Genomic DNA, 25,638 nt, shown 5'->3' with positions numbered 1-25,638 from the left:
GGTCCATGCCTTCACTCACATCGTTTTTTTGGGGGGGACTTCAGGTCCATGCCTTCACTCACATTGTTTTTTTGGGGGGGGACTTCAGGTCCATGCCTTCACTCACATTGTTTTTTTGGGGGGGACTTCAGGTCCATGCCTTAACTCACTCACATCGTTTTTTTGGGGGGGACTTCAGGTCCATGCCTTCACTCACATCGTTTTTGGGGGGACTTCAGGTCCATGCCTTCACTCACATTGTTTTTGGGGGGGACTTCAGGTCCATGCCTTCACTCACATTGTTTTTTGGGGGACTTCAGGTCCATGCCTTCACTCACATAGTTTTTTGGGGGACTTCAGGTCCATGCCTTCACTCACATCGTTTTTTGTTTTCAATTTCCATGATGTTTACACCGGAAGGTGATTATTCAACATATTATACAAGTCAGGTAAAAGTAATCAATGAAAAATGGTAACAGAAATTATGTAGTTAGAATTTATTGAATATTAACAGTGGATTTTCTAGAGGGAGGTGAAAAAACAAACATTTAAGCCAATATGGAACTGAACAATTTGTTTTCCTTGTGATTCTCGCTCATGAGTCAGTGTTGATTTGCAAATGTTCCTCTAATGGGGTCATTGGCTTAGATATGATGGGTGATTTGAATATAACTGAGCTTCAAACAATGCTGATAGACAACTATAATTCAATCCAATTAAAACTAAAACAGGCATATGGAATGTATCATGCACTGTCTATAAAATCCACAAATAATCAAAAAATTAATCCTACAATGATTTAGCCCATAAATCATGACAAGTACAATAGGTCCGCATTGTGAAAATGAAACCAAATCCCTATATACGTGTCTGTATAGGTCATATATTTTTTTTATACATTCATTTCCCCAATTTCATGGTATCCAATTGGTGGCTAGTCTTGTCTTAACTCATTGCTGCAACTACCGTACGGACTCAGCGCAGCGAAGGTCGAGAGCCGTGCATCCTCCGAAACGCAACCCAACCAAGCCACACTGCTTCTTGACACAATTCCCGCTTAACCCGGAAGCTAGCCACACCAATGCGTCGGCGGACACGCTGTACTCTTGGTGACCGTGTCAGCGTGCATGCGCCTGGCCTGCCACAGGAGTGGCTAGAGCGCAATGGGACAAGACATCCCTGCTGGCCAAACCCTCCCCAACTCGGACTACGCTGGGCGAATTGTGCGCCGCTGCGTGCGTCTACCGGTCGCAGCCGTGCTGCAACAGAGCTTGGACATGAATCAGGATCTCTAGCGGCACAGCTATCACTGCGATGCAAAGCCTTAGACCCCTGCGCCAGTCGGGAGGCCCTAGGGTCTGTATAGTTTGACATGGACTCCAACTTAGGTTCCCAATGTGGTTGGTTTGTAAATGGTGTGGGGAAAATGTTTCATAATCAAAACGGCCTAATTCAGTCTAATGATAGGGTTAACCCTAACGCTAACCCTTATGATAGATGTGCAGGTCCCTCTGGCGCTTCCACCTGTTTAGAAGTTCGTATGAAAGTCTGTCCTATTTTTTTGAACCTCACTCTGCTTGCTTGAGCCTGAAGGAAGACGGGTTTTTAATTTTATTATGTTGGTTGTAAAAACACTCCTCCCCCTTACATGTTTAATTGCTCTAGCCAGTATTCAGAACTTGTATGTCCTCACAGGCAATTAATTTTGCAGCATTCATAAAACATATCACATGTGAAAGGGCAGCTGCCACACAAAGGTGGGTGAGGGGACAGGGTGTTAAAATAAAGCTTCAGTAGAATATAATAAATCATAAACTCGTCTGAAGTTGTGGACTGTAGGATAGATTTTGGTAGACTGATAGCTGTAGGCAGCCCTGTTCCTGGAGTGCTGCAGCTACTGTAGGATTTTGTCCCAACTGAGCTAATTGATCAGCTTAGTAATGATTGCATAAATTCAACACACTTGGTCTTCCAGGTTGGTTAAATGAAAAACTTGAAGTTCCTTGGGCACTTCAGAACCAGGGTTGCCTACCCCTGATGTTGACTAATTGTTCTTTCTCTCCCAGGTTGATGTATTGGTCAGAGGTTGGTAGCAATCCCCAGATAGAGCGGTCAGGGATGGATGGCTCTGAGAGGAAGGTGGTGTTGACTCGTGGTCTCGGCTGGCCAGTCAGTCTCTCTGTGGACACTCTCACTGACCGAATCTACTGGGCAGATGAAAAACTGCAGTGCATCGGCTCTGTATCCCTGGAAGGACACAATGTCAGGGTAACACTGCAGCTCGCATGAATTATGGTTATACTCTTTACAGTAAACATGGAATGTCTAGATATGAACTTTACTGTAAGCATGGAATGTGACTGGTTAAGACTGTTCTTTTTGCTCTTGTCTGTCTTCACAAAAGCTTCTGCAGCTGACTGAAATGCCCAGTCCATTCTCTGTAATGGTTTTCAATGACATGGTATACTGGTCTGACACCAAGAGGAGAACTATTCAAGTATCCCACAAGAACACGGGCAAGAACCGCAAAGTTTTACTCAAAAGACCTGGACAGCCTTTTGGCATCAGGGTAAGGCTTTAGACGAGGATTGGGGTTAAGGGCATGGGTTCAACCCTTATAGTCAGTGGTAGTGGTCATGATGTTGCCCTTCTCTCCCTCTGTCTTGAAGTGTCTCGCGGTCTCTCTCGCTCTCTCAATTCAATTTAAGGGCTTTATTGGCAAACATATGTAGATAATAAACAATATTGAAACAATACTAATTTACAGGGAACATGAATCACAAAAGCTCCAAGAAAAGTGACCTTTCAAGTGTCAAATGTGCAAATAGTTAAAGTACAAAGGGGAAAATAAACCAACAGAAATATAAGTTGTATTTACAATGGTCTTTGTTCTTCACTGGTTGCCCTTTTTCTTGTGGCTTCTGTGATTGCACACCGGTATTTCACTATATATGTAGAGAGAGATAGATGGGAGAGATAGTTGATCAAAATTGGATTTGCTTTCAAATTCTTTGGATCTGTGTAGTCTGAGGGAAATATGTGACACCAACCTAGTCATACATTTGGCGTCAGGTTAGGAAGTGCAACTCAGTTTACACCTCATTTTGGGTTAGGGTGTGCACATAGCCGGTCTTTTGAGAGCAAGGTCTGCCTTCGGCGGCCTTTCTCAATCGTAAAGCTATCCTCACTGAGTCTGTACAAGATTTTCTTAATTTTGGGTCAGTCACAGTGGTCCGGTATTCTGCCACTGTACTCTCTGTTTTAAGGCCAAATAGCATTCTAGCTTGCTGGTTTTTTGTCATTTCTTTCCAGTGTGTCAAGAATAATTTTGTTTTCTCATGATTTGGTTGGGTCCAATTGTGTTGCTGTCCTAGGGCTCTGTGTGGTCTGTTTGAACTAAGCCCCAGGACCAGCTTGCTTAGGCGACTCTTCTCCAGGTTCATCTCTCTGTAGTTGATGACTTTGTGGAAGGTTTGGTGGTTGTTGGTTATTTTCTGGATTTTGATAATTAGCGGTATCGACCGAATTCGGCTCTGCATGCATTATTTAGTGTTTTGTGCTGTACATAGAGCATATTTTTGCATAAATCTGCATGCAGTTTTTCAATTTGGTTTTTGTCCCATTTTTGTGATTTCTTGTTAGGGTTAGCAGCCGTCTTCATCGACCTGGCCAAAGCTTTTGACTCTGTCAACCACCATATTCTTATCGGCAGACTCGGTAGCCTCGGTTTTTCTGATGACTGCCTCGCCTGGTTCACCAACTACTTCTCTGATAGAGTTCAGTGTGTCAAATCGGAGGGCATGCTGTCACGTCCTCTGGCAGTCTCTATGGGGGTGCCACAGGGTTCAGTTCTCGGGCCGACTCTTTTCTCTGTATATATCAATGATGTTGCCATTGCTGTGGGCGATCCACCTGATCCGCCTCCCCAGCTTCTTCTTTACCAAAATAGCAGATTTCTGAAAGCTGCAAAACCTGGACCTGTACAAATCAGCTGGGCTAGAAAATCTCGACCCTCTCTTCCAAAAATGATCAGCCAAAGTTGTTGCAACCCCTATTACTAGCCTGTTCAATCTCTTCCGTCTCGTCTGAGATACCCGAAGATTGGAAAGCTGCTGCATTCATCCCCCTCTTCAAAGGGGAGACACTCTAGACCCAAACTGTTATAGACCTATATCAATTCTGCCCTGACTTTCTAAAATCTTAGTCGTGTTAACAAACAGATCACCAACCATTTCGTATCCCACCGTACCTTCTCCCCTATGCAATCTGGTTTCCGAGCTGGTCATGGGTGCACCTCCGCCACGCTCAAGGTCCTAAACGATGTCATAACCGCCATCGATAAAAGACAGTCCTGTGCAGTCTTCATTGACCTGGCCAAGGCTTTCGACTGTGTCAATCACCACACTCTTATCGGCAGACTCAACAGTCTTGGCTTCTCAAATGACTGCCTCGCCTGGTTCAACAACTACTTCTCAGATAGTTCAGTGTGTCAAATCGGAGGGCCTGTTGTCTGGACCTCTGGCAGTCTACGGGGGTGCTGCAGGGTTCAATTCTTGGGCCGACTTCTTTCTCTGTAAATATCAATGTTGCTCTTGCTGCTGGTGATTCTCTAATCCACCTCTACGCAGACGACACCATTCTGTATAGATCTGGCCCTTTGGACACTGCTAAAACCCCTCCAAACGAGATTCAATTCCATACACCAGTCCATCAGAGGCCTCCAAGTGCTTGTAAATGCAATTGAAACTAAGTGCATGCTCTTCAACTAATTTCTGCTCGCACTCTCCCGCCCGACTAGCAACACTACTCTGGACGGTTCTGACTTATAATATAATAATAATATATGCCATTTAGCAGACGCTTTTATCCAAAGCGACTTACAGTCATGTGTGCATACATTCTACGTATGGGTGGTCCCGGGGATCGAACCCACTACCCTGGCGTTACAAGCGCCATGCTCTACCAACTGAGCTACAGGACTTAAAATATTTGTATTTATTTGACCTTTATTTAACCTGGCAAGTCAGTTAAGAACAAATTCTTATTTTCAATGACTGCCTAGGAAGTGGGTTAACTGCCTGTTCAGGGGCAGAATGACATTTGTACCTTGACAGCTCGGGGGTTTGAACTCTCAACCTTCCGGTTACTAGTCAAACAGTCTAACCACTAGGTTACCCTGTCGCCCCAATATGTGGGCAACTACATAAACCTAGGTGTCTGGTCAGACTCAACTCTCCTTACAGACTCACATTAAGCATCTCTCATCCCAAATTAAATCTGGGACATACCCTCGTAAAACTGACCATCCTACCGATCCATGACTTCGGGGATGTCATCTATAAATTAGCCTCCAACACTGTACTCAGCAAACTGGATGCAGTCTTATCAGTGCCATCCGTTTTGTCACCAAAGCCGCATACACTACCCACCACTGCGATCTGCACGCTCTCGTTGGCTGGCCCTCACTACATATTTGTCACCAAACCCACTGGCTCCAAGTCATCCAAGTCTGCTAGGTGAAGTCCTGCCTTATCTCAGCTCACTGGTCACTGTAGCACCACCCACCCGTAGCATGTGCTCCAGCAGGTATATTTCACTGGTCATCCCCAAAGCCAACACTTCCTTTTCTTTTCCTTCCAGTTCTCTGCTGCCAATGATGGGAATGCATTGCAAAAATAACTGAAGTCATGTCTTCCTTTATGACTTTAAGCATCAGCTGTCAGAGCAGTTTACCAATCACTGTACCTGTCATAGCCAATCTGTAAATAGCACACCCAACTACCTTACCCTCTTGTGTTTGCACCCCAGTATTTCTACTTGCACATCATCTGCACATCCAGTGTTAAGCTAAATTGTAATTATTTCGCCTTGATGGCCTATTTATGGCCTTACCTCATCTTCTACACTTTTGCACTGAACATTTTTCTATTGTGTTATTGACTGTATGTTTAACTGTTTGATTTTTTTCACACTTTGGTCTCAACTGGCCTACATGGTTAAATAAAGGTGTACAAAAAAGAATGAAGTTGCTTATGTTCCCGTGTTTATAATGGTCAGTAAAAAGTATCTCTCTCGTGCTGTCTGTGTAGATTATGCACCCCATCCGGCAGACCAACGTGTCCAGCCCCTGTGAGAAGCTCCAGTGTTCCCACATCTGTCTCTTGGCTCCAGGACTGTCTACAGGCCCCAGAACTGGGTCTACGGGACCCAAAGCTGTGTGTAGATGTGCAGCAGGGCTTCTCCTGGCTGGGGACGGCCTCACCTGCTCCACCCTTGTAGACACCACCTTCCTCTTACTCCTCTCTCCTACTGCAGTTACACAGGTATGTGACTCAAACTGCAGTCAGTCATGTAGGACAGTATAGTGATCTGTGATTTTACCTAAACCTGACTGTTGGTCAGATAGCCTCCACCTATAGATGACTCTAGATTAATTTTTCTGCTTGTGTCTTTCTGTTCAGATATACCTTAGCACCATCCATGATGGTGTGGGGTTGAAGCGGTTGCCTGAGCACCATATATGGTCTCTGCCGTGGGCGCACCAGGCCTCGTGGCTGGATTTGGCTGTACAGGAGAGGAATTTATACCTGGCTGATGCTGCCCAGGGCTCAGTCGATCTCCTGAAACTGAGTAGCTCAGGCCTGACACCAGACAGCAGAGTCCTGAATCTCCAGGATGATACAGTGATGGCTCTGGCTGTGGACTGGGTCACACTTAACTTGTACTGGAGCAGCAGGAAGCAGCCTGACCTACATGTCACCACCACCAGGGGGCAGCACACTGCACCTCTACTCCAACTAGGCCTTCAGGGAACCACCTCCATTGCCTTGCACCCCCCCACAGGACGCCTGTGCTTCACGGTCTTGGGCCGGGTGAATGTGAGGAGCCTGCCGCAGGTGGACTGTGCCTTCATGGATGGACGTAGTCAGAAGCTGCTCTGGAGGAAGGCTGTGATGCCAACCTCCCTTCTGTTCTCCAACAAGGGCACTCGGCTGTATTGGGCTGACATAGGTGAGACTGTAACCTGTACTAAGCTGATTTGGGTGAGATTATAATGAAATCAAATTCAAATCAAATGTATTTATATAGCCCTTCGTACATCAGCTGATATCTCCAAGTGCTGTACAGAAACCCAGCCTAAAACCCCAAACAGCAAGCAATGCAGGTGTAGAAGCACGGTGGCTAGGAAAAACTCCCTAGAAAGGCCAAAACCTAGGAAGAAACCTAGAAAGGAACCAGGCTATGTGGGGTGGCCAGTCCTCTTCTGGCTGTGCCGGATGGAGATTATAACAGAACATGGCCAAGATGTTCATAAATGACCAGCATGGTCCAATAATAATAAGGCAGAACAGTTGAAACTGGAGCAGCAGCACGGCCAGGTGGACTGGGAGTCATCATGTCAGGTAGTCCTGAGGCATGGTCCTAGGGCTCAGGTCCTCCGAAAGAGAGAATTAGAGAGCACAATTAAATTCACGCAGGACACCGAATAGGACAGGGGAAGTACTCCATATATAACAAACTGACCCCTGACACATAAACTACTGCAGCATAAATACTGGAGGCTGAGACAGCGCCAACCCAGACAGGAAGATCACATCAGTGACTCAACCCACTCACCCCTCCCAGGGACGGTATGAAAGAGCCCCAGTAAGCCAGTGACTCAGTCCCTGTAATAGGGTTAGAGGCAGAGAATACCAGTGGAAAGAGGGGAACCGGCAAGGCAGAGACAGCAAAGGGTGGTTTGTTGCTCCAGAGCCTTTCCGTTCACCTTCCCACTCCTGGGCCAGACTACACTCAATCATATGACCCACTGAAGAGATGAGTCATCAGTAAAGACCTAAAGGTTGAGACAGAGTCTGTGTCTCTTACATGGGTAGGCAGACCATTCCATAAAAATGGATCTCTATAGGAGAAAGCCCTGCCTCCAGCTGTTTGCATAGAAATTCTAGGGACAATTAGGAGGCCTGCGTCTTGTGACCGTAGCGTACGTGTAGGTATGTACGGCAGGACCAAATCAGAGAGATAGGTAGGAGCAAGCCCATGTAATGTTTTGTAGGTTAGCAGTAAAACCTTAATCAGCCCTAGCCTTGACAGGAAGCCAGTGTAGGGAGGCTAGCACTGGAGTAATATGATCCAATTTTTTGGTTCTAGTCAGGATTCTAGCAGCCGTATTTAGCACTAACTGAAGTTTACTTAGTGCTTTATCCGGGTAACCGGAAAGAGATATTATAACCTGCACTAACTGGGCCGACCTAGATTATTATGGCACTTTACAAGCAATGTGGAATACCTCCATTGGGATGAATTGATTTCCCCAGGCCTGCTGTCCTCAGTGAAAACTTGTCCCTTGTTGCAGGTGCTGGAGTAATCGACTCCATTCTTCTGGATGGTTCTGGATATAAACAGTTTAAAGCAGATCCCGGCCTCATGTCCTTCACACTGGCTGAGAACGTCCTCCTGTGGAGCAGCCTGGATAAAGGTATGGTACACCTCACACCCCTAAACCCTAGATCAAACACAGTTCTCCAATCCACACCGTACACCCCCCTAGATCACAGTTCTACGCCTCACTAATCCACACCGTACACCCATAAACCCTAGATCAAACACAGTTCTACGCCTCACCAATCCCACCTTATACAGCTCTACACCTCACTAATCCACACCGTACACCCCCTAGATCAAACAGTTCTACACCTCACTAATCCACACCGTTATACAGCTCTACACCTCACTAATCCACACCGTACACCCATAAACCCTAGATCAAACACAGTTCTACAACTCACTAATCCACACCGTATACAGCTCTACAACTCACTAATCCACACCGTACACCCCTAAATCAGCAAACACAGTTCTACACCTCACCAATCCACACCTTATAAATCAGATCAAACACAGTTCTCACCTCAATCCACACCTTATACAGCTCTACACCTCACTAATCCACACCGTATAAACAGATCAAACACAGTTCTCACCAAATCCACACCTTATACAGCTCTACACCTCACTAATCCACACCGTACACCCCTAAACCCTAGATCAAACACAGTTCTACACCTCACTAATCCACACCGTATACAGCTCTACACCTCACCAATCCACACCTTATACAGTTCTCAACTCACAATCCACACCTCAGCTAACCTCCAATCCACACCGTACACCCCTAAATCCTAGATCAAACACAGTTCTACACCTCACTAATCCACACCGTATACAGCTCTACACCTCACTAATCCACACCGTACACCCCTAAACCCTAGATCAAACACAGTTCTACAACTCACTAATCCACACCTTATACAGCTCTACACCTCACTAATCCACACCGTACACCCATAAACCCTAGATCAAACACAGTTCTACAACTCACTAATCCACACCGTATACAGCTCTACACCTCACTAATCCACACCGTACACCCCTAAACCCTAGATCAAACACAGTTCTACAACTCACTAATCCACACCTTATACAGCTCTACACCTCACTAATCCACACCGTACACCCCTAAATCCTAGATCAAACACAGTTCTACACCTCACTAATCCACACCGTACACCCCTAAACCCTAGATCAAACACAGTTCTACACCTCACTAATCCACACCGTATACAGCTCTACACCTCACTAATCCACACCGTACACCCATAAACCCTAGATCAAACACAGTTCTACAACTCACTAATCCACACCGTATACAGTTCTACACCTCACTAATCCACACCTTATACAGCTCTACACCTCACTAATCCACACCGTACACCCCTAAACCCTAGATCAAACACAGTTCTACGCCTCACCAATCCACACCTTATACAGCTCTACACCTCACTAATCCACACCGTACACCCATAAGCCCTAGATCAAACACAGTTCTACAACTCACTAATCCACACCTTATACAGCTCTACACCTCACTAATCCACACCGTACACCCATAAGCCCTAGATCAAACACAGTTCTACAACTCACTAATCCACACCGTATACAGCTCTACACCTCACTAATCCACACTGTACACCCATAAGCCCTAGATCAAACACAGCTCTACACCTCACTAATCCACACCTTATACAGCTCTACACCTCACTAATCCACACCTTATACAGCTCTACACCTCACTAATCCACACCTTATACAGCTCTACACCTCACTAATCCACACCGTACACCCATAAGCCCTAGATCAAACACAGCTCTACACCTCACTAATCCACACCTTATACAGCTCTACACCTCACTAATCCACACCTTATACAGCTCTACACCTCACTAATCCACACTGTACACCCATAAGCCCTAGATCAAACACAGCTCTACACCTCACTAATCCACACCTTATACAGCTCTACACCTCACTAATCCACACCTTATACAGCTCTACACCTCACTAATCCACACCTTATACAGCTCTACACCTCACTAATCCACACCGTACACCCATAAGCCCTAGATCAAACACAGCTCTACACCTCACTAATCCACACCGTACACCCCTAAGCCCTAGATCAAACACAGTTCTACGCCTCACCAATCCACACCGTACACCCCCCTAGATCACAGTTCTACGCCTCACTAATCCACACCGTACACCCCTAAGCCCTAGATCAAACACAGTTCTACGCCTCACCAATCCACACCTTATACAGCTCTACACCTCACAGCTCTATCGCTGCACCGGAAAAAAATACCTCACTTATTCTTTGGAAGAGGGGGATAGATTTCGGTCTGAAACCAATAGTTGCGTCTGGTTGGACAGCCTCTGCCGCTCTGTCAATGCGGTGCTGATGAAGCACTAAAGCAGTGTGCCAGAGCACTTCTTCCACTGTCGGGAGGAATGGTAATTTATATTAATACATGTTAATTGATGCAAATAAAGGTTTCTTCTCTACCAACCACCACGGAAGCGCAATCATGGTCTCATATTCGCATATGTAGGAAAGATCGCTGTTATGCTTGAATTCCACCCAAAACCAACGAGGAAGTCTGAGCGGTTGTATGAATCCAATCGGTACATCAAGCAAAGCGCTTAAACTTGCCAGCTCGCTCTTAATTTTGATTCAATACCACTCGCCATAAGTGTGGTGTCTGAACTGTGTGTAACCTCCCCGGCACCACTAATTCTAACCTTGACAATGGTACAATCCAACACCCCTAACCATAACCTTGACAACAGTACAGCCTCTCACACCTCACCCTACATTCCACACCTCACACCCTTAACCCCTGAACAGTACAGCCCCATCCCTAGCTCAAACCGCTGAAAGACACAGCCCCACCCTTCATTTGGAATTCCGTAAAGTGACTTTGGAAGAGGTGAAAGAAATGTCTATCAACATTGACAAGTCACTGGGGTCTGACAACTTGGATGGAAAATAGCGGATGATATTGCCACTCATATTTGCCACATCTTCAATTTAAGCCTACTAGAGTGTGTGCCCTCAGCCCTGGAGGGAAACTAAAGTCATTCCACTACCTAAGAATAGTAAAATCCCCTTTTACTGGCCCAAGTCAGCCTCTACCCAACCCTTAGTAAACTTTGGGAAAGAATGTCAATTTGTTTACTGGTCAAACAAGACAGCATGCTTATATGGAAGGATATTCAACAAGCACAGCACTTACACAACTGACTGATTGGCTGATAGAAATTGATGATTAAAATATTGGGGGGGGGGGGCTGGGGCGGCTGCGTAGCCTAGTGGTTAGAGCGTTGGACTAGTAACCGGAAAGTTGTGAGTTCAAACCCCTGAGCTGACAAGGTACAAATCTGTCGTTCTGCCCCTGAACAGGCAGTTAACCCACTGTTCCCAGGCCGTCATTGAAAATAAGAATGTGTTCTTAGCTGACTTGCCTGGTTAAATAAAGGTAAAATATTTTATTTTTTTGTCAAAAGCCGCACTTAAGTCTAACATGTACTGGTCAGTCTGTTGCTGGAAAAATGTACAGTGACAAGGAAAAGTGTGAAGCCTGTGAAATTCCCAAGATTTCTGCATAAATTGATCTGATATTCATTGAAATCACAGCAATAGACAAATATAGTGTGCTTAAACTAACACAAATGATTGTATTTTTCTTGTCTATATTGGAATAAGTCATTTAAACATTCAATGTAGGTTGGATAAAGTATGTCAGCTAACCTGGATTCCAATCAATGAGACAAGATTGGAGATGTTGGTTAGAGCTGCCTTGCCCTATAAAAAAACGGTCACAAAATTTGAGTTTGCTATTCACAGGAAGCATTACCTGATGTGAACCATGCCTCGACCAAAATAAATCTCAAGACCTAAGATTAAGAATTGTAGACTTGCATAAAGATGGAAAGGGTTACAAAAGTACATCTAAAAGGCTTCATCAGTCCACGGTAAAACAAATTGTCTATAAATGGAGAAAGTTCAACACTGTTGCTACTCTCCGTAGCAGTGGCCGTCCTGCAAGGATGACTGCAAGAGCACAGCACAGAATGCTCAATGAGGTTAAGAAGAATCCTAGTGTCAGCTGAAGACTTACAGAAATCTCTGGAACATGTTAACATCTCTGACGAGACTACGATATGTAAAAAAAAAAAACTAAACAAGAATGGTGTTCATAGGAGGACACCATGGAAGAAGCAACTGCTGTCCCAAAAAAATATTGCTGCACGTCTGAAGTTTGAAAAAGTGCACCTGATGTTCCACAGTGCTACTGGGAAAATATTCTGTGGACACATTAAACTAAAGTTGAGTTGTTTGGAAGGAACACAGTGTGTGGAGAAAAGGTACAACACATCAAACCCTGATCCCAACTGTAAAGTTTGGTGGATGGATCATTATGGTTTGGGGCTGCCTCAGAGCCTGGGCAACTTGCTATCATCGATGGAAAAATGAAAGTTTATCAACTTTTTGCAGGAGAATTTAAGGCGATCTGTCCACCAATTGAAGCATAACAAGTTGGGTGATGCAACAGGACAACAAACCAACACACATTAGTAAATCAAAGGCCCAGTCAGTCCTGACCTCAACCCGATTGAGATGTGGTGACATGACCTCATTAGACCAGTTCACTCCAGACATCCCAAGAATATTGCTGAACTGAAACAGTTTTGTAAAGAGTAATGGTCCAAAATACCTCCTGACCGTTGTGCAGGTCTGATCTGCAACTACAGAAAATGTTTGAGGTTATTGCTGCCAAAGGAGGGTCAACCAGTTATTATATCCAAGGGGTCACATTCTTTTTCCACGCTGCAATGTGAATGTTTTTATTAAAAACAAATATATAGATATAGATATAGATATATATATAATTGTTAGTTTTAGCATATTGTGTTGACCTAGATGTTAGTTCAAATTTTATGACCAATTTATGCAGAAATCAGGGATTTCCAAAGTTTATAATAATAATATAATATATGCCATTTAGCAGACGCTTTTATCCAAAGCGACTTACAGTCATGTGTGCATACATTCTACGTATGGGTGGTCCCGGGAATCGAACCCACTACCCTGGCGTTACAAGCTCCATGCTCTACCAACTGAGCTACAGAAGGACCACTTAAAGAGTTACCTTTCTAACAGAATAGAGGGTGTTCTTTAATGGAAGCCTCCAAGATAATACAGGTAGAATCAAGAATTCCCCAGGGCAGCTGTCTAGGCAGCTTACTTTTTCAATCTATACTAACGACATGCCACTGGCTGTGTAAATAAATCTGCCCATAATAAAGTGTTGCTCTGCTGCCTTAAAAGCACTGTCAACAAGGCAGGTCCTACAGGGTCCATGTTTTGTCACACCTGGACTACTGTTCAGTCGTGTGGTCAGGTCCCACAAATGGGGCTGTAAGAAAATTACAATTGGCTCAGAACAGTATGGCTGGCCCTTGGATGTACACAGAGCTAACATTAATAATCTGCATGTAAATCTTACCTGGCTCAGTGAAGGAGAGATTGACTTCATGTTTCTGTGAGCGGTATTGACATACTGAATGCGCCGAGCTGTCTGAACTGTTGAACTACTGGCACACAGCTGTTTGAACTACTGGCACACAGCTCAAACACCCATGCATACCTCACAAGACATGCCACCAGTGGTCTCTTCACAATCTCCAAGTCCAGAACAGACTATGGGTCGCATACAGCACTACATGGAGCTCTATTCCACATCAGGTAACTGATGCAAGCAGTAGAATCAGATAAAAATAACATTCACCTTATGGAACAGCGGTGACTGAAGCAATCTGCATACATGGTACACTGGCTGCATGTCATTAGTAAAGATTGAAACAAGTAAAGGGACTAGACAGCTACACTGGGGAATGCCTGATTTCTATCTGGATTATATTAGAGGCTTCCATTAAGAGCCTCTGGCTCTGCCTCTCTGTTGTAGATGTGACTAGAATCTGGTTCAGTGATGGATTTCAGCCCAAGCAGCTGTGGTTTGAGGTCAATACCAATGTAGTGGCACTGAGGGTTTACAGCAAGACCAGTCAGAAAGGTGAGTGTCCACCACGGCCCAGTAAATGTGTCACTGTTGGGTGACGTTATAGTGCTGTCACTCTGCAGTACGGTGGCGGTTTAACGGTGTCACTCTGCAGTACGGTGGCGGTTTAACGGTGTCACTCTGCAGTTAGGGAGACTGTATAACGGTGTCACTGTGCAGTTAGGGAGACTGTATAACGGTGTCACTGTGCAGTTGGGAGACGGTATGCACTGTGCAGTTAGGGAGACGGTATAACGGGTGTCACTGTGCAGTTAGGGAGACTGTGCAGTTAGGGAGACGGTGTCACTGTGCAGTTAGGGAGACGGTGTCACTGTGCAGTTAGGGAGACGGTGTCACTGTGCAGTTAGGGAGACGGTGTCACTGTGCAGTTAGGGAGACGGTGTCACTGTGCAGTTAGGGAGACGGTGTCACTGTGCAGTTAGGGAGACGGTGTCACTGTGCAGTTAGGGAGACGGTGTCACTGTGCAGTTAGGGAGACGGTGTCACTGTGCAGTTAGGGAGACTGAACAAGCGCACTTCCTCTGCGTGTAGTGTTTTCGGAGGTAAGTAGAGTTACATCTAGCTCTGCCAATGGTCTAACCAACTCTACTCTGTCCCAGGAACTAACAGCTGCTCAGAGCGGAACGGAGGCTGCAGTCAGCTGTGCCTGGCCTACCCAGGGGGGCGTAGCTGCCGATGTGGACGTGGTTACCAACCTGTCGACACCAACACGTGTAGCCCCGTCCCCCCCCTCCAGTGTCCAGAGGGCAGCAGGGCCTGTAGCGACGGCAGCAGGTGCCTCCCCCTCACAAAGTTCTGTAACCACCAAACCGACTGCCTCGACCATTCAGACGAGATCAAATGTGAGTAACCCCAACCCCATCTGCCCTGCCTCACATAAAGAATTAGTGAATAGACTATACCCCTGACTCACCCATAGAAATACAGTGAAAAGACTGTACACCTAACTCGCCCATAGAAATTAAGTGAACAGATTATACCCCCTGACTCGCATAGAAATAGACTGTACAGGTTGGCTGACAAATTCACAAAAATGATGCTCTAATCTGTGGCCGAAAGGTGTGCGTTATGGGTTCAGATAGCTAGTAACAATGACAAGAAGCTGCTCATTGCATCTTATTTTCTGGTGTTTTCACTGATGTCCGATCTATGCTAATATGGAGAGAAAAAAATATAGATGGCTAACCAACAATAGTAACAATGTATTTAAGATCTCATTATGCCTTCATAACAATGGAGCTGTTCTATTAATCACCCATATCGTGTGTGTGAGCTCCGTTGTGTTCAGTATCAGCAGGTTAAGTGTGAGCTCCGTTGTGTTCAGTATTAGCAGGAATGAGACACTACACCACTATATGACAACTTGTTTGGTTAGAATTACAGCTCTGGTTTGCTGCTTTGTAATTACATGCACAATACAACACTTCATCTTACTTTCAACATCAATTTGAAGCTTTTTTTTCTGCATGTTCAGTGCCTTTCAGAAAGTATTCATACCCCTTGACTTATTCCACATTTTGTTGTTACAGCCTGAATTCAAAATGTATTAAATGTCTTTTCTCACATCTTTCACAATACCCCATAATAATAAAGTGAAAACATGTTATTAGAAATGTTTGAAAATTTAATTGGAAATGTAATACAGATTTAATTTGCATAACTATTTACACCCCTGAGTCAACTTTGTAGATGCACCTTTGGCAGTGATTAAAACAGTCTTTCTGGCTAAGTCCCAACACAGGCACACATAATAAACCATGAATCTCACCATCAGTTTTATTTGATCTAAAACTAGCCAACTTTGTTTAACTTATTGATAGTTAGTCTTGTCTCATCGCTGCAACTCCCGTACGAACCCGAGCGCCATGCGTTCTCCGACACAACCCAGCCAAGCCGCACTGCTTCTTGACACAACACCTGCTTAACCCGAAAGCCAGCAGCACCAATGTGTCAGAGGAAACACCGTACATCTGGCGCCAGGTCAGTGTACATCTGGCGCCAGGTCAGTGTACATCTGGCGCCAGGTCAGTGTACATCTGGCGCCAGGTCAGTGTACATCTGGCGCCAGGTCAGTGTACATTGCTCCTGGCACTAGAGCGCAATGAGACAGGAAAATCCCACAAGGATCTCTAGTGGCACAGCTAGCTCTGGGATGTAGTGCCTTAAGACCACAGCCATTCAGTAGGCCAGGTTTATTTTTTGAATGCTAGGATGTGTATGGAAGCCAAGTTGAAGCCAACATTAATGTCATCCTCATACTAACCACGTGGTTTTACTGTAACAGAGTAGCGCAACGCCATTCAATTGAAGCGGCGGGAACCAAACAGATAAAAAATAAAATCGCTGAGAATTTTAAGGGAGCAGGAGAACTACCAACACGCTCTTCGTTGCCGATGTAAGACCTTTAAACATATCAACATTCACAGTGCCGCAGGGCCAGATGGTTTACCAGGACGTGTACTCCAAGCATGAACTGACCAATTGGCAGAGCCTCAAAAGGTTCTACAGCTGCACCATCGAGCGCCTGTTATGGCAACTGCTTAGCCTCCGACCGCAAGGCAGTACAGAGGGTAGTGCATACGGCCCAGTACATCACTGGGGCCAAGCTTCCTGCCATACAGGACCTCTATACCAGGCGGTGTCAGAGGAAGGCCCTACAAATTGTCAGACTCCAGCCACCTTAGTCAGACTGTTCTCTCTGCTACCACACGGCAAGCGGTACCAGAGCACCAAGTCTAGGTCCAAAAGGCTTCTCTTCTCTACCACCAAGCCAAAAGACTCCCGAACAGCTAATCAAAGGGCTACCCAGACTCCTCTTTTACGCTAGAAAAATTAATCTGGTTGATATCCCTTTAAATGGGCAATAGGGATGCATAAGAACAGAGGTTTCAAAAACAGGGGCACTTCCTGATTGGATTTTCCTCCGGTTTTAGCCTGCAATATCTGTTCTGTTTAACTCACAGACAACATTTTTACAGTTTTGGAAACTTTAGTGGTTTCTATCCTAATCTGTCAATTATATGCATATTCCAGCATCTGGTCCTGAGAAATAGGCTGTTTACTTTGGGAACGTTATTTTTACAAACATAAGTGCCCCCTAGCTTCAAGAGGTTAAAGGACAAATCCACAGCTGAAATGGTAAGAAAATGGACACCCCGCCTCTGTTTTGGTAAAAAAGTGGGGGATGGGGCTGGAGAAATGTAACTACATTCAGATAAAAAATAAATAATTTTATTTCACCAGGTAAGTAAGTTGAGAACAAGTTCTCATTTACAGCTGCGACCTGGCTAAAGCAAAGCAGTGTGACAAACAACAGTTACATGGAATAAACAAGAGTACTGTCAACACAATAGGACAAAAATAAAGTCCAGATACCTCATGCTATTTGCACACACTAAGGCAATAAATAGGCCATTTAGCAGATTAATGCTGGAGTGATAGATGAGCAGATGATGGTGAGTAAGTAGTGATACTGGTGTGCAAAAGAGCAGCAAAGTAAATAAAAATAATATGGTGGATGAGGTAGGTAGATTGGGTGGGCTTTTTACAGATGGACTATGTACAGCTGCTCGGATAGCTAATGTTTAAAGTTAGTGAGGTAAAAGTAAGTCTCCAGCTTAAGTGATTTTTGCAATTCATTCCCGTCACTGACAACAGAGAACTGGAAGGAAAGGCGCTCAAAGGAGGTGTTGGTTTTGGGGATGCCCAGTGAGATACCTGCTGGAGGGCGTGCTATGGGTGGGTGTTGTGACCAGTAATCTGAGATGATGCGGAGCTTTACCTAGCATAGACTGATAGATGACCTGGAGCCAGTTGGACCGGCGACGAATATGTAGTGAGGGCCAGCCCACTAAAGAATACAGGTCACAGTAGTGGATGGTTTAAGGTACTTTGGTAACAAAACGCATGGCACTGTGATGGACTGCATCCAATTAGCTGGATAGAGTATTGGAAGCTATTTTGTAGATGACATTGCCGAAGTCGAGGATCGGTAGGATAGTCAGTCTTACTAGGGTATGTTTGGCGGCGTGAGTGAAGTAGGCTTTGTTGCGAAATAGAAAGCCGATTCTAGATTTGATTTTGAATTGGAGACGTTTGATATGAGTCCGGAAGTACAGTTTAGTCTAGCCAGACACCTAGACATTTGTCGTTGTCCATGTATTCTAGGTCCGAACCCGCTGAGGTTCACCCGTCACCAGCTCGGAAACCGGATTGCACAGCGGGGAAGGTACGGTGGGATTCGAAATGATCAGTGATCTGTATATTAACCTTTTGTGACTAGAGGGCATTATTTTCATGTTAGGGTTAGTAAACGGGATATTTTGTCAGGACAAGATGCTAGAATATGCATATAATTGACATCTTAGGATAGAAAACACTAAAGTTTCCAAAACTGTACAAATATTGTCTGTGAGTATAACAGAACTGATGTTGCAGGCGAAAGCCTGAGAAAAATCCAATCCGGAAGTGCCTCATGTTTTGAAAGCGCTGCGTTCCAATGCGTCCCTATTGAGCAGTGAATGAGCTATCAACCAGATTACTCTTTCTCCGTATTCCCGAAGGTGTCTACAGCATTGTGACGTAGTTTTACGCATTTACGTTGAAGAATACCCGTAGGCGCCTACATTGCGTAAGTGGTCACCTGATGCTCCCAGAGAGATTCTCGCGTAAAATACAGGTAGCCATTACTCCAATCGGTCCTACTGAAAAACTAATTGTCCCAATGGGTATATTATCAAATAGATATTTGAAAAACACCTTGATTGATGATAAACAGTGTTTGCCATGTTTCTGTCGATATTATGGAGCTAATATGGAATATTTTTCGCCATTTTCGTGACTGCAATTTCCGGGTGATTTCTCAGCCAAACGTGAATATATGAAGAACAAACAGAGCTTTTTCGCCTAACAAAAATATTATTTTTGGATAAAAGGAACATTTGCTATCTAACTGGGAGTCTCGTGAGTGAAAACATCCGAAGCTCATCAAAGGTAAACGATTAAATTTGATTGCTTTTCTGATTTCCGTGACCAAGTTACCTGCTGCTAGCTGGACAAAATGCTATGCTAGGCTATCGATAAACTTACACAAATGCTTGTCTAGCTTTGGCTGTAAAGCATATTTTGAAAATCTGAGATGACAGGATGATTAACAAAAGGCTAAGCTGTGTCTCAATATATTTCATGAATAGGAATATTTGTCTGTTGCGTTATGCTAATTAGTGTCATGATGACAACGGTCCCGTTCACGGGATGGGGTGTCACTAGAGTTTTAACTTGGCTTTCGAAGACTTTAGAAAGCAGGGCAGGATGGATGTAGGTCTAACAGTTTGGGTCTAGGGTGTCACCCCCTTTGAAGAGGTGGATGACCGCGGCAGCTTTCCAATCTTTAGGGATCTCGGAAGAAACGAGAGGTTGAACAGACTGGTAATAGGGTTTGCAACAATGGCGGTGGATAATTTTAGAAAGGGAGGGTCCAGATTTTCTAGCCCAACTGATTTGTACGGGTCCTGGTTTAGCAGCTATTTCAGAACATCTGCGATCTGGATTTGGGTGAAGGAGAAGCTGCAGGCTCGGGCAAGTTGCTGCTCGGGGTGAGTAGCTGTTGGTTGGGGTAGCCAGGAGGAAAGCATGGCCAGCCGTAAAAAAAATCTTAATGAAATATTAAATTATCTTGGATTTATCAGTGATGACCGTGTCGCATAGCTTCAGTGCAGTGGGCTGCTGGGAGGAGGTGCTCTTGTTCTCCATGGACAAAGCAAGCCTGTGTTTATTGGTTCCTGACTTCTCTGAGCAGTTGCATATCGTGGGTGACTATTTGATTAATAGAGGTGTGGATGCAAGGACTGACCATCCATGATATCAAAATCATTTTAACCATGAGATGAGGCTAAACAGTGTTTGTTTAGAAGAATGTTTACAAACATTAGAACAAGCTTATTTTTTGTGTTCTCATAGTGACAGTTGAATTAAGCTCATGAGGCATGAATAAGTTATATTGTTCAAGAATCATTGGAGATGTGTGGGGCGACTACAGATTGCCCCTTTAAGTCTATCAAAACTGTGCGAGTTTGAGCATTTGTCTATTAGGCTTATGCGGCAGGTAGCCTTGTGGTTAGTGTTGGGCCAGTAACCGAAAGGTTGCTAGATCGATTCCCCATACTGACTAGGTAAAAATGTTCTCCTGCTCTTGAACAACGCAGTTAACCCACTGTTCCTAGGCTGTCATTGTAAATAAGAAATTGTTCCTAACTGACTTACCTAGTTAAACAAAGAATAAATAATTTTATATTTTTTTATTTTATCAGCATGAATTAGGTTGAGCAATAAAATCCCTACTTTTATTCCATAATAGGCTGCACTATGCAGCTATTGCAAGAGTGGCTGGCCACTGTTTTCAAAAACAATGATTGATGGGCATCTTAAACTTCTTCAATTCAACCATTAAATGGTTCAATACACTTAAATTTGAACAGCCATCCACAACAACAAGCCGTAAGGAGCAATTAGCTAAATGAGAGAACCGCAGTATTATTCACATCTATGCGTTGTATAGTTATCAAAAATATGTGAAATCCGTATTGCCATAGACGACACCACTGCTGTCATCCTTACTTCCAATCATTTATTCAAGTTGGATAATCATTGGATGCCGACAGCAGTCGCACCATTGGAAGAACCACCTTGGATAGTAGCCAACAACAGCCTATTCCTGCACTTTTCCAGCGATCCATCAAACACATTTGGTGTGTCATCATAGTGGTCTCTGACTTGTGGTCCGACTCGCTCAGGTGGGACTGTTTCAATGCTGATTTGAATGTCATTGAGAACAAGTGTCAAAGATTCTAATTCCAGCGTTTCAAAAGTATCTAATCTGATAACTATTTTGGCTGGTAATGGCTTAGTTACAGTTTTTTGTAATCCCTGACATGTAATCCATTACTCACCAACCCTGACTATATGAAATGACTACTTACACTGCCATAAATGCAAAGACAAAGTAAAGTTAAATCATAAGATTTTGGACAAATCTGTCAAGACAAACTATGATAAAGGGTTAAACAGGTTTTAAATCAACTGGTGAATTTTATAGAAAATTGCTATGAATCCCCCCTTAAATCATAATGTAATGACATGGGGGGGGGGGTTATTATCAGTGACAGTGTAGGAAATGTCCAGTGTAGGAAATGTTCACTGGTAACCTAGTATATAGAATGAAACTGCTGGTTGATTAGTGCACGTTTGCTGTACTTTTAGACAGATTTGAATTGAGGTTGTGATTATTTAGCCCTACTGACATCCCTTTCATACAAAGATGTTTTTCTGACAACTTTTTTCCTTTTCTTTATCTGAATGTATTGCCGTTATGAAAACAAACTTATTTCCACCTTACGACCTTATTTCTGTAAAGTTCTGGTGTACGGCTCAAGGCTGGTTTACGGTTGGTCTATCGACGTTGTTGCAGTGACATGCACAACCATACTGATATCATTGACCTATTGATTCCTTTCTTTTGAAAATATATTTGATTAATTGTTCCTTAGGACCTGCCTAAATTCATGAATAATATATTTATTTTTGATGGTGTGTGTTATCAATGGATTTTAAAATGGCCGCCCACCTAAATCTGCAGACCGCTACTACCATTCATTCCCAGCGTGCTAGAAAATGCATGCAAAAATGGGCCTGTTAGAGTTGCATAATCATTAGCCAATATTTTTATTAGGAAATTACTGTAAATCCAATGTGAAAACAGTAAGTGTAACACTGGTTCTCTAACACCCTGTTCTCTTATTATAACCAAGGATTTCTCTGTAACCTCCAGGCTGGTCTGGAGTGAAGCCCCAAGATGTCAGCCATAGTAAACCTTCCCCGGGGCATGCTGGGAACACCGTCCCCCCTAGCCAGGACTGGTCTGGGAGGACCACCCCCGGGGGGGTAGATGTGCAGAAGCTGGACTCTGAGTCATGTGATGCCCAGCAATGTAATGGACATGGGAAATGTGTGACAAGGGGTGGAGAAACCACCTGCCAGTGTGTTCTGGGATACCATGGTGTGTTCTGTGAGGAGGGTGAGGGTCCAGGGGTCAGTAATGCCCCCCTCACTTTGGGCATCCTCAGCCTCATTGGTGGGGTCCTCATCGCTGCTGTCATCATCAGGAAGAGGTAGTCTCAAATAAAATCAATGTGTTCAGTATTTTCCAACCCCTGAGACACACACACACACTAGTGGAATGAAGTGTCTTTCTCAAGGCCCCAATGTCAGATGTATTCGCAGTCTTCTGGTTTACCTCTGATGTGATACCTAGGACTTTGAATGAGCAAACCTAAAGTTTTCTACAGTCCACCTCTTTAACGTGTAGGCCAAATGCATACCATTCCTATAACTTGTTGACCCGCAGGTCGCCAGTTGGGGAACCCTGGTAGTTTTATTTGGCCCCCCAAGTCTTCTAGAAAAAATAATATATAATTAGATTTGCTTTTTGTATTTCTTTATACTGTAAAAACACATCAGCTCCAAGTGATTCTAATTCAAGAAATCTGTTCCCAACTATTCCCGTGATCAAGAATAGTCTTATTTGGTAAAATATCAAGTTTATATTATGGCATGAATGGTTCTGTTAGGGTCGTATTTCTCAGAGTAAATAACTCACGGACACTAGAGAAGCTTAACCAAGTATAAGTCTTCCCAAAGGGTCGTTACAGCTGTATTTCAGACAAAAAAAACATTTCACACAAGCACTGATATAACCCTTTCTCCTAGGCTAAGTCTCCTACACAACCGAATAGCCAATGCATCCCTGTTGCTAGGAAGAACCTTAGTGATATCTGTTCTTCCTCACTTCATCTGACATGAACTCTACCCCAAAGTGCTCACTCCTCCCCAACTGAAAGCTGTCATGGTTATTGATACCAGACTGTCTCTTCTCTCAGAGGATCCCTGATGTCTAACAGTAACATATCCTGACATAATGTAAATGTTATACATTACCCTTTGTCCCTCAGTGGCATTGTTAGTTTCTAGGATCTCCACCCGTCTCCCCTTCTCAATGCCTGCCACATATAATCGCTTCCCTGCACTCTACACATTCCAAGCTTAGTTGTCCCCACTATATACCTTCCTCCTATAACCCTTCTCTTGTAGACCCTCAACCTTAGCACTCCTTCAGTGACATGAATACGTAACATTTAATTCTCAGAACCCAACAGCTCAAATAAGTAAAGGGAAACCACAGTCCGTTTACTTTAAGACATCAAGGTCAGTCAATATGGAAACTGTAGAACTTTGAAAGTTTCTTCAAGTGCAGTCGCAAAAACCAAGTGCTATGATGAAACTGGCTCTCATGAGGACCACCACAGGAGTGGAAGACCCAGAGTTACCTCTGCTGCAGAGGATAAGGGCATTAGTTTCCAGCCTCAGAAATTGCAGCCCAAATAAATGCTTCACAGAGTTAAAGTATCAGACACATCTCAACATCAACTGTTCAGAGGAGACTGAATCAGGCCTTCTTGGCCAAATTGCTGCAAAGAAACAACTACTAAAAGACTCCAATAAGAAAACAATTGCTTATAAGAAACACGAGCAATGGATATTAGACCGGTGGGAATTTGTCCTTTTGAGATGTTTGGTTCCAACGCTGTGTGGTTGAACGGATCTCCCCATGTGTATTTCCCACTGTAAAGCATGGAGGTATGGTGGGGGGGTGCTATTGAACTCTGTTCAGCATTTATTTGGGTTGTTTCATTAGTTTTTAACCCACGTTTTGAAATGCATATCTCTTCACAGGGGCGGCCACTGATTTGAGCAGAGCTCTAATCTTACGAAAACCCAATTCTCTCATTTGGAAGCTAAAATTGCATTTAAATTGCAGAACAATTCCACTTGAATCTGATAACTATAATGTGTAGACTTTCCCAGATGGTGTCGTCCTGTCATCAGTCATAATGTCTCAGATGACAACCCAACTTACATAATATTCATTAAGTACCAATGCATATTTTCAACTGGTTCTATTACCGAAATATGGTTCCTTTCCCTCCACTTGTTTGATGTTCCCAGACTTTCTATGTTTAACAAAGACTAATCAAGAGTCCCTCCTGTAGAGTCAGAGGGAAGGGAGAAAGGTATTTATGGGGGGGTCATAAACCTTACCCACAAGCCAACTTCATGACTGCTGCTCTATACCTACATTGTATACCCTGTTATATACCTGTATATCATACTACCATAAACATATATACCCTACTCTTTGTTTAGCAGAGCAAGAGCTGCAGCTCGGGGCCAGTCCACAGACAAGGAGACTCTGATGACCAATATGGATGAACAGACAGTCTACGCTGAGTCTTTCAACAACGATCTGTATGATCCTGACCAGGTACCTTAGAGTTAGTGTAAAGGTCTTTTATAGGTTAGGGTTTAGCTAAGAGCTATAAAACCAGAGCGTTTTGGTCTGCCACAGCATTGCCATGCTTTGTTCCCCACCCCAACCATGAATATGATAGTATTTTCAATTAACCTTTTTTTTTTTCAGGAATTGATCTCGTCTGCTGATGGGACATCTCAACATCTGTAAATGTTGTCTTTTCTCTTCTGCTCTGAAATAAAGTCTAAGATGTTAAACCTCATGGTGTTTTATTTTCTCAGACATCACGTGTAGCTGAACATCACAACCATGGAGATCCCTTTCCTGGCCGCATTATGAAAAGTTGTGGTCATAAACCTGTTATGGGGGTTAGCTTAGTGTGAGGCACATAGATGGACAATGAAACACCACTGGTGGTGGTCTTGAAAGAGGGTTTAAATATAGGGACAACTGTCCGGTTAGTGGATGTAGAATGACCAGCAGGAGACGGATGCACCGTTAAAGTTCATTACCACAGACACGGCATTGAAACAGGAAGTAATGTCGTTAATATTCCCATTTCTGTTCTCAGTAAAGGCAAATGGCAATACAGCATGTAGCCAGGCTTAGTAATGTAGTGACTGAAGTATTACATCAAGGACTGCATGCTGTTTCCAGAGGAAGATCATGGACTGTTTGGGGAACGCTCCTAACCACTGCCAAGATGTGGTGGGTTTTTGAGTAGCATGACAGAGGACAAGTACTGGTAGTTCCTGTGACATCGGGTGGTGTAGGTGTCCTGGAGGGCAGGTAGTTTGCCCTCGGTGATGCGTTGTG

At 44.0% G+C, this 25,638-nt stretch overlaps 1 protein-coding gene and 1 long non-coding RNA gene across 23 annotated transcripts in view; one reads left to right on the top strand and one right to left on the bottom strand.

The window, feature by feature from the left end:
* The window catches only part of LOC118381130 (low-density lipoprotein receptor-related protein 1B-like), a 67,643-nt gene extending 42,559 nt beyond the window's left edge, over positions 1–25,084 (top strand). For 16 of the 17 annotated variants that reach the window (XM_052512400.1, XM_052512396.1, XM_052512397.1 and 13 more), the window contains 10 exons: positions 2,046–2,247; positions 2,384–2,548; positions 6,069–6,302; positions 6,441–6,990; positions 8,336–8,458; positions 14,346–14,453; positions 15,059–15,301; positions 22,285–22,624; positions 24,717–24,834; positions 24,991–25,084. In XM_052512400.1, the coding sequence (XP_052368360.1) occupies positions 2,046–2,247; positions 2,384–2,548; positions 6,069–6,302; positions 6,441–6,990; positions 8,336–8,458; positions 14,346–14,453; positions 15,059–15,301; positions 22,285–22,624; positions 24,717–24,834; positions 24,991–25,032 (2,125 nt within the window). In that variant the 3' untranslated portion in view covers positions 25,033–25,084. The remainder of the gene's footprint in view (positions 1–2,045; positions 2,248–2,383; positions 2,549–6,068; positions 6,303–6,440; positions 6,991–8,335; positions 8,459–14,345; positions 14,454–15,058; positions 15,302–22,284; positions 22,625–24,716; positions 24,835–24,990) is intronic. The other variant, XM_052512388.1, reaches the window with a different exon arrangement.
* LOC127926776 (uncharacterized) lies at positions 8,747–10,577 on the bottom strand. 6 transcript variants are annotated; one of them, XR_008125068.1, is made up of 7 exons: positions 10,409–10,479; positions 9,701–9,990; positions 9,529–9,582; positions 9,318–9,474; positions 9,217–9,285; positions 8,992–9,077; positions 8,747–8,795 (listed from the first exon to the last, which is right to left on the bottom strand). It is a non-coding gene; the product is annotated as an uncharacterized LOC127926776 (long non-coding RNA). The 6 variants fall into 6 exon arrangements; XR_008125066.1 differs by lacking the exon at positions 8,747–8,795 and having other exon boundaries at positions 8,973–9,077; positions 9,701–9,887; positions 9,920–9,990; positions 10,409–10,487; XR_008125070.1 differs by lacking the exons at positions 8,747–8,795; positions 10,409–10,479 and adding an exon at positions 10,532–10,577 and having other exon boundaries at positions 8,973–9,077; positions 9,529–9,614; positions 9,819–9,887.
* Positions 25,085–25,638: the final 554 nt, after the last annotated feature.

This window comes from Oncorhynchus keta, unplaced genomic scaffold (genome assembly GCF_023373465.1).
Source record: "Oncorhynchus keta strain PuntledgeMale-10-30-2019 unplaced genomic scaffold, Oket_V2 Un_contig_8233_pilon_pilon, whole genome shotgun sequence".
NCBI lineage: Eukaryota > Metazoa > Chordata > Actinopteri > Salmoniformes > Salmonidae > Oncorhynchus > Oncorhynchus keta.
Note: the sequence above shows the minus strand (reverse complement) of the source record. Positions and strands in the feature narration are given on the sequence as shown.